We start from the raw sequence: 16255 nt of genomic DNA, 5'->3' as shown, positions 1-16255 counted from the left end.
TGGGTTGTAGTGGCAGGAGATGTGATGTAGAAGTTAAAGCTGTCACCAGGAATGTCAGCATCTGAAATGGACGCCAGTTCATGTCTCAGCTGCTCCACCTTTGATCCATATCCCTGGGTAAACTTATTTATTTACAGAGAGAGAGAGAGAGAGAGAGAGAGAGAGAGGAGGCGGGGAGTGAGAATCTTCCATTTGCTGGGTCACTCCCCAAATGGCACAAAAGCTCAGGCTGGGCCAGGCCAAAGCCAGGAGCCAGGAATTACTTGAAGATTTCCCAAGTGGGTGGTGGGGTCCAGGCACTTGAGCCTTCACTGAAGCCCTTCCAGACACATTAGCAGGGAGCTGACTTGCAAGCAAACTTGCCTGATTTTTAATTGAAAGCCTTTCCATGGGTAGTATCACTAGGAACTGGCTGACCTCGCTGCCCTATTTCCTGGAGGGGCAGAGCAAGGCAGGGGCAACCACCGTGTCACCCACAGACTGGTGCTCTGGGACCACAATAGCCTGTGGACACTGCTGCAGCACCTGTTCTCATGCAGTCTGACCATCGTGAGCAATGCCTGCAGCATGCTCCAGAGCCTCCTGTCTGCGTGCAGCAGGTGGGACCAGGAGTTGCTGTGGGACCTGGGTGCCTGGGCATGCTGCGTAACCTGCTGTGCCCCAGGCACAAGATGACCACCATGAGCATTGCTGCCCTGTGCAACCTGCTGGCCTACTAGCCTGCCAAGTACCAGGCTGTCACCCCAGACCTATCCAATGGGCACATCTTAAGTTCAGGGGTCAAGACATTGGGTAAACTGGAATCCTAAGACCTGGGCTTTAGTCCCAATCTCCCCACTTAGAAACTCCAATGTGACAAGGAGTAATGGCTTCACCCACAGGGCCCTCTGCCGTGGTCTATAGTCCTGGAACATGCACCATCATGTGTCTACCCTATACAACCAAGATTGGAATCACACATCTGTAAAACAACTGTAAGCTATTAATTCAAAAATCTTGTGGGAAGATGGAATTTAAAGATAAGTCTGCTAGGGTGCCTAAACATTTTGAAACCTATTTTTTCATAACCCATTTCCCACAGACTCTTTGAAGATCCCTTGCCCACAGCACTGTGATTGCTCAGTGTGGGCAAGGAAAGATTGCAACATTTTCCAAAAGCCTAAAATGTTTGCATTTTAGAGTATCCAACTTGTATTTACTTTGCCTGCATTTCTTCATTCCCCAAAATGTGCCTGAAGTTTAGGTAGCTTTAAATTCTATTACACACTCCCTATAACATCATAAACAGTAACACCTGGAATAAATTTTGCATGTTCCTAAGACCAAATCCACTCTCCACAACACAAGAAAAGGGGCGGGCATTTAGGCCGGCCATTACAACACCTGTGTCCTGCATCAGAACACCTGAATCTGATTCCTGGCTCTTCCAACTCCCGCTTCCTGCCAGTGGAGTCACTGAGAAGCAGCAGATGATGGCTCAACTGAGTCCCTTCCATCCACGCACCGGACCTAGATTTCCTACTGTGTTGCTCCAGCCCCAGCCCAGCCTTGCTCATAACAGTGATGAGTTCTCCCCAACCCCCAAGTTTGGTCTATTTCTGTCTCTCTGCCTCAGAAAAATCATGTCACCTACTTCTTCTCTCAAATAGGAAAAAAATAAAAGTCACAACCAATATTCCACTGCTAATAACTCTCCAAACTTTGAATTCTGACTATAAGACTAGAAAGCCCTCTGGAGGAAGATCATCTAGACAACGCGTTAAAAAGGGACATATTAAAGAACAGTGGCTTGCAGTCCACCAGGTAAATTTAAAACGGTGTTCAGCTTCCAGCATGAGTGCAGGGCAGATGGAAGGAGAGCAGAGAAGTAGCTGAATCAGCATGATCAATTTAATAAGGGAGTTATCCTTTCTGTAGTTATACCCAGAGTCACATCCGTGGCACTGCTTCCTTCTCCTGCCCAAACAGGTTGACAGTGTGAATCTATATTCTGGCAACAAATGTTTTTGCTGTGTTCTACTTCAGTGGAACACATCACCCAAGGGGGCTTGCCTTAGCAAACTTACCTGTCTGTTTTAAGACACCTACTTTAAGGGTTCAGGCCACTAACTGGGCCAGTGACACACCCCGGTCATCACAAGCTTTTTCTATCTCTTCATTGGTAAGGTGCCCCCAAGTCATGACCACGGTCATGGTCAGACATGACCAAACTCAGCCACAGATTGAGAATTACACGTGGGAATGCCTCTCAGCTTCTGTGACATTTGTCATTACAGTGAGTGCTGTGATTCATCCAGAGAGTTCTACGTTTCCATGACATGCAGGTTTAAATGGACAGTTTCAGACCAGAAGCCAAATGTTTGCACATACAGGTTAACGTTTTTTTTAGTGGTTCTTACATAGTTAACCATTGCTAGTGGGCTGACTGGAGTTATAACAACCCAGTATGTATGAAGGTTCCCTGCTATGTGAAGGTCCAAGTCCCAAAAGCAGGAAGAAATGTTAAAAATGTACTGTCTCGGTAGCAGAAAGAACATGGGAGATAGCCAGCTGTTTTCAGAAGCTGAAGATAAACTGCTAGGGAGTTGAATGTGACCAAAACCAAAGGGACACCAGTGACTGCCTAGTTCCGTGGCAGTCTTCTCCTAGCAAGTGTGTATCCTCATGTCTTCTTACAGATGAGACCTGACTGCTGTGGGTCTCTTGCACTTCTGTCATCCCTTTGAAGGGATCTGAGATGGCTGTGCCCAGGCCAACAGTAAACCATGCTGACTAAAGTGTCCAAGCAGTTCAGAGGGCTGCATTAGCTATTAGCATGTGACCTATTTTCTGACTTCTCTTGTATCATGCTTTTCTATACCTTAATTATACATATATGCACATATACCTATATACACATCCATATACATTTATAAAGCTGTCTGATACACTGGAATCCAGGTCGTATGCAATAAGCTTTTACAAACATAACTCATTTATTTTAAATATTGTACTTTAGAAAAATGTTAACTCACATAAAGTTAACTTTAAGATGACTTACTTTCCTAAAGTCAAGAGATGACAGCATGTCATACTTAAATGTATATCATAGTTAAATGCATATCATAGTTAAAAATATTTATCATAGTTAAATAGGGTTGGTTGTTTCATTTGTTATAAAGTTCTGTAGGACAAAGTCATCACATATTGCTAAGACTGAAAGCCACTTCAATGAGTGGAAATAAGCTGGCTAGTTGAGCCGGTCATGCGTTAGCCACAGAAGAAAGGCAAAGTTGTTTGGCGGCCAGGACTGTCTGGGAAATCCCAAGGTCCCTCTGCCTAAAGACATAAACCACACCATCCTCAGGTTACATGCTGGAGTTTTAGATTTTTGAGCCTTTGTGGGTCTATATCTTTACATGACAATCATACATCTTTCTTGATCCCTAGTTCTCACCAAGTGATGAAAGTCATTACTAGTTCATGAATGGTTAATTTTTGTCCCTTTGCTCTGTAGACAAAGTCAGGCAGAAAGAAAAGAAGTTTTGAGGTTGAGATTTCCTGAGATTTCTTAATAGTATTTGAGTAGTGCAGAACTTCAAGTAACTGCTAATAATACTTACTATAGTCAAGCCCAGGTTCAACCTATCTACATACGTTTGGGGCTGGGACACCTACATGGTGCCTTTCGCTCCTTACTTGAATAGGTGATGTTCTTGAACTTCTTCTGATACTGTTCTGTAAGCAGCAGTTGCTCCTGGGAGGGCCATTCAAACTGTAATCTCTCCTCCACATCAGAAGGGATGGGTCCAAACTGGCAAACATCTGCAAGTAGAAGAGGTAACTTAGAGAATTTGTATTCACAGGAAGAAGGTTAACATCCTATACACATATCTAGTTAGTTGTTGACATGGCAAGGTGGGAGAAGTTTCTGGTTTTTACACATGAGATCAGAGAAATATATGAGGGTATTTTTTAAAATCCAAGGAAAACAGTATTGAGAAAAATCATTTGATTTTTGTCTCCCCAAAAGTTTAGAAATCCATGCATAGGAAAGATCTTCAAAATGTTGATGGGAAATATGCATTATTAAAAGCCCATGCTCAGATTTAAGAGTATTTTTGCATCCAAACAAATGTAACTTGAAAAAAAAAGATTTATTTATTTTTATTGGAAAGGTGGATATACAGAGCAAGAGAAACAGAGAGGAAGATCTTCCATCCGATGATTCACTCCCCAAGTGGCCGCAATGGCTGGAGCTGAGCCAATCCAAAGCCAGGAGCCGGGAGCTCTTCCGAGTCTCCCATGTGAATACAGGGTCCCAACGGTTTGGGCCATCCTCAACTGCTTTCCCAGGCCACAAGCAGGGAGCTGCATGGGAACCGGGGCCGCCAGGATTAGAACTGGTGCCCATATGGGATCCCAGTGCGTGCAAGGTGAGGACTTTAACCACTACACTATCATGCCAGGCCCTAAACGTAACTTTCAAATTCCATTTTTTCCACAAACTCTTGGAAGTACTCTCATATATTCCCTTGCACGAATCAAACTGGCAGTCCAGCCAACCACCACAAACACAGGCATCCAGAGAAACAGCGGGTATACATGGGACATACGTGGCATACGTGAAGGCTCCCCAGAAGCAGGAGATAATCTGAGAATGTTCATAAAGAAGTCACCTTCCTATACAAAGAAAGTTGTTCAGCGTGGGCTCTGTCTGTTGTGGGGTCAGCTCCTCTCATCATAATAAAGGAGAGAGAGGGAGTGTTGACTTCTGTCACTTTCCATGTGGTGGTGTAGAATCTTCTGGTGTCAGGATGTGCACCCTTGGGAACTTCCACCCCCATCCTGTCAGGCTGCCTGGCTTGCTTTATCACTTGACAGCAGGTCCCCTGGCACTGGCTGCCACAGCTGACTGACCAGCCACCAACTTCCTTTCTGGGAGGCCACACATTATGACTTACAGGCCTTGGTGCCCCATCCATCTCTTTACTTACAAAGGGATGTTCCAGAGGAACTTAGATAATCCCATTAACCTCCACCCCATCCTATAAGATAAAGAAAACTGATGAGCAAAGGACAGAAACCTTTCAAATACATGCAACCAGGGAGAAAAGGGCAAGTTCAAGCACTAACTCTTCCAGTTTATGACTTAAATAGAACCTTCTTGCCTGCCACCCCCTTCTTCTATTTTCTGTAATTACTACATACTGTCAAATTTTGCCAGTAACCGATGAACCATTCTAAAGACTTTCTAGAGGAAAAGATGTAGCGTATGAAATAATTTGCCATTATTTGCTTATATATGTGTTTATAGAATTCAATGGGACATACATTAGTTTTAGTCATTATTAAGATAATGATTTGACTCCTGTTTGATGCCTGATAGCACAAACACAAGAAAAATCCTCATGCCTCCCCTAGGGCAGCTTTCTGCAGGGTCAGAATCACCAACGTTCCATATCAGAATCACCTGCTGAAATGAGCATCTCAGCTGAGATCCCGGAAATCACAATGTTCAAACTCACTGCAAGTGATTACAGATATTTAGTAAAACCTGAGACCAATTGCCCAGGACACTGCATCTTATGATCCATTCTTCAGAATACATCTCCTTATGCCCTTGTTGTAATTCTCACCCAGATTCTATTCCATCTTGAAAACACTTCAGGTTCTGGCCACATCCTTAGCTAGAAACACACTGTTGGTGGGAGACATCGCTACCCACAGGCTCCCTCCCAGCAGCCCTGTTCTTCACCTGCAGCAGCTGCTGCTCTGTTGCCAACATAACTGGCTCTCAGCTATGCAAGGCACATCAAACATGAGAAGTTTCATGCTCATGAGACTTGCATGAGGAAGAAATCTGCCTACTGCTTCCACCTGTTTAGGTGCATACACAGCTTCACCTTTTACTCACTTTCAGACGTGAGCAATGACACTTTTCTCTAAGTATTCTCATGACCAACTCAAGTTCATGTACATCTACTGTTCATCTAGAAGAAGTTTTACCCTGGTTGACTTGAGATTGCCAGTATCTTCTCTCCTCAAAGGTTGGTTCCTTGTGGGGATCAAAAATGAGAAAGTCTGTCTTGGTACCACCAAACCTCAGATATGCAGGAGACAGGCCTCTGGCCAGGGTACGTAGCTTTGGAGAACTGTAAGGAAAGTACATGAGAAATGATTATTATTTTTTCCAAGACCATTCAGTCAATCATTTTTTCATTTTTTTACCTCCTTCTCTCTTGGTAATCCCCTATTTCTTCTTCTTCTTCTTCTAAATAAAGGCAGATTTTACAGAAAACAAAGTAGAGACAGAGAGAATGAAGTATTCCATCCATTGGTCTGCTCCCCAAATAGCCACCACAGCCAGAGCTGAGCTGATCTGAACTGAATCTAGGAGCCAGGAGTCCAGAGCTTCTTCACAGTATCCCACAAGGATGCAGGGGACCAAGGACTTGAGTCATTCTCCACTACTTTCCCATACCATCAGCAGAGAGCTACAAGTGTAGCAGCTGAGCTTGGAAGTGCAGCAACTGAGAGAGAACTGGTACCGAAATGGGATGCCAGCATGACAGGTGGAAGATTAGTGTGCAATGTCACTGCACCAGCCCCAGTGAGCCTATTTCTTAACTTCTAACTGTGCAGGTCTCGGAGGGAGACGTCACCCCACTATAAAAGGGGAGTCCCCTCCATTTGAATCTTTCTAGTTGAGTTGTCCTTCTAGGCACCTGCAGGCAACCTGAAGGTCCCATTCTAACCAGGGCTTTTGGTTTAACTTCACAAGTATGGCAATAATCAATACATCCAATTTTTTTTCAAAACCCTTTATGATGGGCAGAAGGAGTGGAAACCCACAGGAAGATGACTGTCTCATGTGTAAACAACTTGCCCCAAGTGATGGGGATGGTCCAAAGCTGAGGGGCTGTGAGGGCTTGGTGCGGGGTGGGTGAGATGAAAAGATGGAGCCAAATAGTTCTGAAACATGCAAGGGTCTCCTTCGCCTTTGGAGTGGGGGTAGGAGTGGTCAGAAGGGTTTTCCCGGGGAGATGATTTCACTGTTAGACAGCAAAAGGAATTCAGTTCACCTGTTAGAAAGAGTGGGGTGGGGCTGAAGAAAGTATCCCAGGTAACATGGAAAGCTTTGATAAAGACCAGATGTGGAAGACAGCATAAGACCTTGCAGAGCTGATGGCCACAGCAGGTTCCTGGTGATAAGGGTGTAGAGAAGCTGGGAGAGAACACAGTGGAGAAGCCAATGGGCCATCAGTCAGGCTGCCTGCAAGTCATGATGCCTGAGGAACCTCTCCATGGAGAGCCACAGATGATTTCAGCACCAGGCGTGACTTCACTGGACTTTCCTTTCAGGAAGCCAGCTCAAGCTGCATTATCAGTAACCAAATAGCAGGAAAAAGACTGTGGTCATGTTCGTGTGGACAGAAAGTAATGGATGGAGGTGAGATGACAATGGGAGTAGAGACAGATAAATTCATGACAAATTTTTAAAAACTTTTATTTTCATTTTATTTGAAAGCAGAGAGAGAGAGACAGAAAGGAGAGAGATCTACCATCTACTTCTTCACTCCTCAAATTATAGTATACCAGGCTAGGCCAGGCCAAAATCAGGAGTCTAGAACTCCACATGGGTCTTCCATCTGGGTTGCAGGGACCCACGTACTTGAGCCATCACCACTGCCTCCCAGGGCATACATCAGCAAGAAAGTGGATCAGAATCACAGAGGTTAGGATTCAAACCAGGCACTCAGATATAGGGTTCAGACATCCCAAGTGGCATTTTAGCTCCTGTGCTAAAAGGCTACCCCTTAAGACAAATTAAGAGCGAGAAATGGATTTGGGACTCACTTGGATGCTGAGGAAAGAATTTCTCCTGGAAAGCCCCTAGGAAGATGGTAACATCTTTCACCAAGATGAGCAACAAGTGATAGATCGGAGAGAAGGGAGGAGACTCAGTGCTGTAGAATTTGAAATGCCAGTTCAAATGCCCTAACTCGTCTCTGCTTGAGCTCAATTGGCCATGTGAATGTGAAACTCAGGGAGCTGTTTTGGCAGGGGATATGCACATTAAGGTCCTCAGGATAAAGGCCAGGCTGGTAACCTTGACCCACAGCCCTACAACCGGTCCAAGGCAGTTCTTCAGGGAAGAGTCTCTCCCCACTGACCTGGTTCCATGGCTTACAGCCAGCAGCAGTGATTCTGGCTCTTGCCTTTTGGATTGGTTTTAGTGATAAACGATGAAGCTGGATTTGTAAGCAATTACTAGTACAAGAGAAGCTGGCATTCTTTGGGAAGTGGAGGAAGAAAACGTTCTTGGAAAAGACTACTAACCCTAAGATGACCCAAGTGGGGGACGGGGTTGGTCAGCACGTGGCATGCTATTAGAGTGCTACGTGGGACACCCATGTCACATCCTATAGTACTTCTAATTCCAGCTTCCTGCTAATGCACATGATGAGAACCCACACGTAATGGCTCAGGTAGCTGAGTCATCCCTATAGGAGACACAGTTCCTGGCTCCCAGCTTGGGTCTGGCTTACCCCTTGCTGTTGTAGGTACCTGGAGTGGGCAGGGGGAGGTGTGGTCATAGTAGCAGAAAGGAGATGTGCATGTGTGTGTGTGCGCACTTGTCTGTTTCTCAAGTAAAATAAATAAATAAATAAACATACACATCTTGAAAAGAAAACAGGACCTGGGTCAGATGTTGGAGCACCAGGGCCTGGTCCCCAGGGTTATGGACAGGCCACGTTGGGTCACTCTCCAGCATATTGTCAAGATGTTGTTTCCTTCATAGCACTTGCCACTCTTTAGCATTAACTTCCTCTCATGTTTCCTTGATTTCCTGACTGCCCCAGCCCCAGAGCCTGATATCAGGCAGCCTGATTTATCTGTCTGGTTTATCAGTGTCTCCCCCAGGAAACCAGGACACATAGCTGGCCCTTACTGAATATTTCTTAAGAGATAGAACAAGGGAGGCAACATGATAAAAAGGACAAGTGCAGGCCAAACAGCATTTTCAAAACCAAATTAAGTCAGTGCCATGACTGCTGTCCCTTAAGGAGAATGCTGTATTTGAAACTTTTGGTATAAGCAATATCTTTGCAATGGAACATTTTGTTTTGTTATGTTTTGAGAACACAGTATTGATGCTCTCAGACAAAACCAGCTTTAATACAGCTGCAAAACAGGCCATAAAACAAAACTGATCAAAGGTATAGTATTTTGATCATAGCAGCAAAGAGTGGGGGGGGGGGGCGGGGCAGAGCGGGGAATCCACCACTGGAAAGAACAAAAGAATGCACAAAAGCAGTTGCAGTTATTCTGTTTTCTTAGCTGAAAACAAAAGAGACCTGCACGTGTCTTTATTTTACCTTTTGTGCAAAGCTAATTTCTTTATCTCTGATGCAAAAGCAGAAGTAGCTTATTAATATGCATTAAAACTCATACTTAAGTATTTTTTTCCATTTCCAGATTTGAGGGTTGAACTCCTGTAGACTCCAAAGAGGGAATATATTGATGAACTAAGCTGTGTTTGGGGTTTTAGCCAGAAGAAAAGTGGTGAGGGGGCTTGAGGATATTATTAAAAGGATTCTTGTGAGAAATCAAAAAGCCCCAATGAGATGGGAGAATAGAGAGGAGTGGCAGCAAACTAGCTCTGGAGATAAAGAGCAGAGAGGGAAAGGAATAGTGGTCCATGAATGGGAGGTTTAAATTTAAATTTCAGGCATCGAAAGGTTACAAGTGATGGAAATAATCAAATCCCAGTCCTGGCCATGACACTGCTGGTTAAAATAGACTCAGGCAGCCTTTGTGCCGACACACCTGCTCTTTGCTAAACGATGCTGTTTTTAGTGTTTGCCAATGGCCATGGTATAAATCTCCCCACAGTGTCTGTTTCCCAGGTACCAGCATTAGGTCACCACTCATAGAGCGGAGAAGAAATGCAGACATTTCCAAAAGGTGGTACAGACTGGATCCATGACAACTGAGGATGGATAAGGAAAAACTGTGGGGTGAAGAAATCAACAGAGAACATGTTCAGATGACTCAGAAGTCATCTAGGACAACGAGGGACCTGGAGGAGCACAAGAAGCTGTGGGTTCAGCGCTGGTCTCCAGTCAAGAGGGAGAAGAGGGAGGAAGAGAGTGAAACACCATGGCAGGAGTGCAAGCCAGGTGTGGAACTGGACAGCCTCACAGTGCAAGTCAGGACTGTCATCACAAAGACCACAGTGAGCATTTTTATTTAGGCTGTGAAGATCCTTCCCCTTAGTCTCAAAATAACCCAAAGCTGTGAGTGTCTTTCTTTTACTGAGTTTACTCATACAGAATCTGACAACAAGGAGGTAAAGTAATTGGCCCATGTAAACAGAGGCATTGGATCATAGCAGCTTGGAATGCAAATGAGTGGGTCACTTTTCTTGAAGCCTTGACTTTGATCACAGGGAATTCTATCAGCAACAAACACCTGGTGGTCCGTGTGGCTTTCCAACAGCAGTTAATTAACACCTGCATTTAACATTAGGAAATGCTCCTTGAAATAGGAAAACCAGCTCTGTTAATGAAGATGCGGGAGTCTGTCGAATGGCCAACAGAGATGGATGATGTTTGTTGAAGAACAATGAGCCAATTCCTGGAAAAACCAAACCCAGCTAGCTTAGCCTTATGGCTGATGTGGCTACTCAGTACTGTTTTTGCTTTGAAGGGGTCAGGGTTTCCTAAGTAGACCTGTGTGAATGAGCTATGTGTAAACTGAAACACACAGTAACACTGTATCATATGGTAGCTAGGGTCCTGTGGCTGGCTTGGAAGGGTGCTTAGTCCAAACTGAGGGCTGCCAGATTTCACACACTTGGTTCTAGAAAAATACGGAGTCCACACCAGATTTCACACACTTGGTTAGAGCAAAATATGCACCCATATTTTTATATCGGCCACATGTCATATGAACTTAGCTAGATAAAATTATTACAACTAATTTCAACCATCTTTTGTTCCATTTTAAATATGGCTACTAGAAAAATATTAAATTAAAGCCAAATAATTTTAGCCTTGCAATTAGGCAGCTGGCTAGGATGCCTGCAGCAGAGTACCCAGGTTTGATGCCCAGTTCAGGCTCCTGACTCCTGCTTCCTGCTAATGCAGAGCCTGGGAGGCAGTGGTGATGGCTGAAGCAACTGGGTCCCTGACACCTACATGAGAGATTCAGACTGAGTACTCAGCTTCAGCTTTGGTCCTGGTCATGTGGGCATCTGAGGAGTGAAATCAGTGGACGAGAGCTCCATTTTTCTAGCTCACTTTGCCTCTCAAAAATAATTGTCTGTATGCCTTGCATGCTATTTGCATCGGATGGTACTGACCTGTGCCAGCATCTCTTGTGTGTTCTGCAGAAAGAGGAAGTATTGGGATGGACTTGTTGGTTAATTACCCCTGGGAAGAGGACAGACACACTGTAAAGCTCTCTTTCCCACTTCCATGTTGTTCTAACATTGGCATGTAAGCTGTGTGCACTTTATGTTCTAGGGTTGCCAATGCGAGGGGAAAAAAAAAATTGCCCCTGCAGGCAGCCAGAACCATGCTGTCCGATCAAATTTGCTTAGTCTTCCTCTGAATTGTCTTACCCTGATTCACCTCCTCTCATGTCACTGCTTCTTTGTCTACCAAATCCTCCTGTTTCCTTCCTCCCTTGTATCAGTAGTCTGAGTCCACTTTCAAACTGCTTCTCCATGTGCTTTGTGGCTCCCTGTGGCCCATTTATTTAACCTCCCCAAACCTCAGTGTTTCCATTTCTGAACTAGAAATGCCAATAGTCCTCAATCCCATAGCATTGTAGCAAGGACTAAGTGAGTGAATGCTTGGAAGGTAATTAGAACAGGGTCTGGGAGATGACAAGAGCCAGCGAGCTGCTGCAGTCTAGCCTTCCAGAGGCCTTCAGCTGGCACCTGTGCAGCTCTGGCCATCCTTGTTCCACGCAGCTGCACTTGTGAGGGACTGCAATGAAACAGCACTGCCCATCGCACTCACCTCTGCTGGGGACACCTTATGGTTAGTGTCATTTTGGGAGATGTGGTCCTCTCCCCCCACCCCACCCTGGTGGGCACCCATGTGCTGCTTAGATGAGATGCTCATCCTCAGAACCCGAGTTAGAATCTGGGGAGATATGGATGGGCTCTGGACTCTTCTAGGTTGCAGCGGAGGATGGGGGTGGCATGCTGCTTCTGAGGGACAGAGTACAAGGAAGTATAGCCAAAACCACAGGAAGGCAGCCCTAGGCAGAAGCTCGGGTGGACAGGAGCAAAGGGGGCTTTGTGAACAAACCCCCCAGAAAGCAGTTGTATCTATTGCATGCTCTGTTCTCTTGGTTTCTTATGATCCTCCAAAAGGCGGGGGACAGCATTCTTGCTATGGAAATTTTAAAAATGTGCCGAAGAAGGGGTCAAATTAGCACCTTCACTAGAATACAGAGCAGACGTTTTACATACAGGGATGGACGGCTGTGCTAGATAATCGGGCTGAGCCTGACTGCAGTGCCCAGGCCTAGACCCCAAAGGTCCTATTGTAGGTTTTCCATTTTGGACCAGTTTTTCCCAGGAGTAATCTCTCTCCCACCCCACCTGTCCTTCCCTGGAGGAGATAAGGGGCCTCAGCTAGCTGCAGCAGAAAAAGAGGATATATGGGGCCCGGTGTGGTGGCCTAGCGGCTGAAGTCCTCCCCAGGATCCCATATGGGCGCCGGTTCTTATCCCAGCAGCTCCATTTCCCATTCAGCCTGTGGCCTGGGAAAGCAGTCCAGGATGGCCCAAAGTCCTGGGACCCTGTACCTGCATGGGAGACCCAGAAGAGCTCCTGGCTTCGGATTGGCGCAACACCAGCCATTGTGGTCACTTGGGGAGTGAATCATTGGATGGAAGATCTTCCTCTGTCTCTCCTCTCTGTATATCTGACTTGGCAATGAAAATATATAAATCTAAAAAAATAAGAAAGAAAAAGAGGATGTGGGTCTTCATATTTTAGTACCTCACACCTCATCTTCCCCATCTCATCTGCCACCACCCCAAGATAAACCTGGGGTCCTCATCCTCAGAACCCTGAGGTTCAGCATTCTGCTGCGTGTTCTTCCCATCCCACAAACATCTGCAGCCAGTATCAGCTTTAGTCCCAAGGATATAGACAAGAAGCAGGAGCTCTTCTTCCGACCAGTGAGGACCACAAGGGAAATCATAAGACAGATTGTGATCAAAGGGAATGTACCCAGGCAATGAGTGAATGAGGAGCAAATATCATTTCTTAGAAATTATTAATTATTTCCCACACTGTTTGAGTACTTAACATCTCATCAAATCCTCACTTGTAATCCCAAGTGGTGGGTTTTATTTCGTTATTGAGGTGAGAAGGCTTACTCTGCTGATGTTTCTCATGTTGAATCATCTACTTTTTAAATAATTTATTTCTATTTGAATGGCAGAAAGATAGAAAGCTACCATCTACTGGTTCCCTCCACCAAATGTTTGCAACAGCTGAAGCTGAGCCAGGCAGAAATCAGGAACCCATAATAGTCCAGGATCTCCCCCCTGCGGGCATCAAAGACTCAAGTACTTGTGCCATCACCTGTTGCCCTCCAGGGTGTGCATTCGCAGGAAGCTGGACTCAGAAGGAAAATCCTAAGGAACCCAGGCACTCTGGCCATGACAGACAGGCATCTCAAGCAGTCATAACCTCTGCTGATCCAGAGGCAAGTTTTCAAAATTTCATTCCCCAGATGGTTAGGGACAGCCAAGGACTCATTGTAGGAACAGTGAACACCAAGACCAAATCACAGCATTGCAGAGCTGGGAATCAAGACAAGGTGATGGGATGGCCAGCCTCTTCGCAAAGGCAGCTGAGAGCAGGCACTCTGAGGGGCAGCATTGTGGCTTGGACGGTGGCAGCCAAAAGGCAAGTTGCGATGGGACCACATCTGGAGGTTCCTTGTGGCTTCAATAAGTAGCCTCAGACTGTCCCTGCAGGTCCCCATCCTGAGATGGCACGGATCAGGTGCCATGAAGCTGCAAAAACTCCAAGGAGAAAACCCGTGCAGGCAGTAAGTCAAGGGGGCATCCTGTGTGCTCATTTTAGGGAAACAGCTCTTTATTAGGGCTCTGCAAGTCACTGCCAACACCTCCTGGGTCTCCTTGGTTTAATGAATATATATATATATATATTTTTTTTTTTTCTCTACTTGGTTGCTGGTTGTTTAAACTGTTCCTGGTAACTACAAGGTTGTAACCGGATCCACTGTCTTAATTGTCCTAGACTGCACACCAAGTACTCACAGACCTCGGTTATACTTGCACAAATTCTTGCAGAAACTGGGGTAGAGCAACGGTTTTGTCCCCCCTCCCCCAAATTTCCGTTTATGCTTTGTGTTTTGTGGGTGCTCGGCTCACACTTACTGAGTACAGAAAAGGCCGTTTCAGGTCCGGCTGGAGTGAGGGGGTGGCGGGGAGTTGAAAAGAAAGCGAGAGCGAAACAGCAAGGGAGAGCGAGAATAAAGTTACTTCAGAGCCCAAAACACAAGAAAGTGAGTGGCGAGTGGGCGTGGAGGACCGGGGTGGAGACGGGTCGCTAAAGCTGGCGCTTACCCGAGGAAGGTGAGGAACCGCGGCTCGGTGGCCAGGTTGGCGTCGATGGTGAAGGACAGGAATGCGGGACTCACTCGGTGCTGCGGGCGCTCGGTGGAGAAGACCAGCTCCACGGTGTCCTCCGCCTGCGAGAGCAGACACAGCGGCCCCAAGAGCAGCAGCAGCAGAGGCGGCAGCGGCAGGAGCATCTTGGGCTCACCTGGTGGCCGCCGAGTCCGGGCTGGATCCGGAGCAGTGCGGCGCACTTCCTCGCGCCGGGCGGCAGCTCCCGGCTCTCCCGTCCCGCCCGTCCCGCCCTGGCGCCCGCCTCCTCCCGGGTCCTCCCAGCCCGGCCCGCAACCCTCCCACTCTCCGCGCTTTGCTCCGCGCCCCGCCTCCGCCGCTCGCTCCCACTTCCTTGCACGTTTTGCCCCCTCGGTGGCTGCCACATCCACTAGGCGAAATCACTCACGCTCAATGCCTGGGCGTGGTGGTGGCCGGGATCCAAGGATCATTTCCTCCAGCAGGTACCTGTCCAGGAAGCCTAGGTGCACCTCTGGCCCTCCTCCCAAAGTGTTTATGCATATTTGCTTATCACTGGAGCACGCCCAGATCCTAACAAACTCCCTGAGTTCTTCCGCCTAGGGCGCAGAAAAACACAAAACAAAACAAAACAAAACAAACAAAAAAAACTCACCTGTGTCACTGTTATATTTCTTTCCCAGTAAACGTGTGACCTCCGTCTCGGCCAAACTGCAGCTAGCAAAATGTCAAAGGGACCATATTGTGTTTGACAAACTTGCAGTGTGAGGCGCTCCCAGTCTGTGCTATGTCTGTTGAGTCCCATTCAAGTGCGCCAATCTCCCTTTCCACGTGCTTCTCCCGAGGGGTGGATCAGCTTGCCGTTTCCTTGTATGCTCCGGTGCCTACATGCCCAGAGCAAGCGCCGCGCACCTGGTACTTACTGTGTGCTCTATTTTGCTCTGTCTGTATCTCTCATTTTCACAACCTGTCAGGTGCAGATTTTCCTCATTTTACCCACAAGGACAGAAACTCCGAGATTTGCGAAATTTGACCAAGCACCAACACTGACATATGAATGTTGTTACACAATCTCAGCTGACAGCAGTTTGTCCTCACTGAAATCTAGCTTCCTCAAGGAAGTTTTCTAGAAGTTTCCAGGCATGAAAAGTCCCCCAGGATGGTCTCCGAGAGCATTTTATTCGTTGGAACTCACCGCGTTGCTCAGTACGATGTAGCTCAGCTCACGGAGAGAGGGAGTTTGTCTAGTGAGCCCCACCAGCTTCCGTGCACACGTGGCCCCACAACTATTTGCTGAGCAAGAAACAAAGCTAATTTTATCACTTCCTTTACATCTTCAGTAAAGCAACAAACACTGTTTTGAAAGGTTTGTCCAATTTTTGTAGTTGTTTTGTTTTTGTTTGTTTGTTTTTTGAAGACAGAGCTTCCATCTGCTGGTTCACTTATTGCCCAAATGGCTGCAATGGTCAGAGTGGAGCCAATCTGAAGCCAGGAGCCAGGAGCTTCCTCCAGGTCTCCCAACTTAAGTGCAGGGGTCCAAGGACTTTGGTTCATAAGCAGGGAACTGGATCGGAAATGGAGCAGCTGGGACTGGAACTGATGCCTATTTAGGATGCTGACACTG

At 46.4% G+C, this 16255-nt stretch overlaps 1 protein-coding gene across 1 annotated transcript in view; it reads right to left on the bottom strand.

The window, feature by feature from the left end:
* Positions 1-14798, bottom strand: part of LOC121166321 (heparanase-like) — a 31990-nt gene extending 17192 nt beyond the window's left edge. Inside the window, exons 1-3 of the mRNA XM_040995466.1 lie at positions 14611-14798; positions 5989-6134; positions 3679-3804 (exon numbers count right to left, since the gene is read on the bottom strand). Of these exons, the coding sequence (XP_040851400.1) occupies positions 3679-3804; positions 5989-6134; positions 14611-14798 (460 nt within the window). The remainder of the gene's footprint in view (positions 1-3678; positions 3805-5988; positions 6135-14610) is intronic.
* Positions 14799-16255: the final 1457 nt, after the last annotated feature.

The sequence above is a fragment of the Ochotona curzoniae genome, unplaced genomic scaffold (assembly GCF_017591425.1).
Source record: "Ochotona curzoniae isolate NIBS_2020 unplaced genomic scaffold, NIBS_Ocur_1.0 patch124, whole genome shotgun sequence".
In the NCBI taxonomy this organism is placed as follows: Eukaryota; Metazoa; Chordata; class Mammalia; order Lagomorpha; family Ochotonidae; genus Ochotona; species Ochotona curzoniae.
This window is presented reverse-complemented; position numbering and strand designations above follow the sequence as displayed.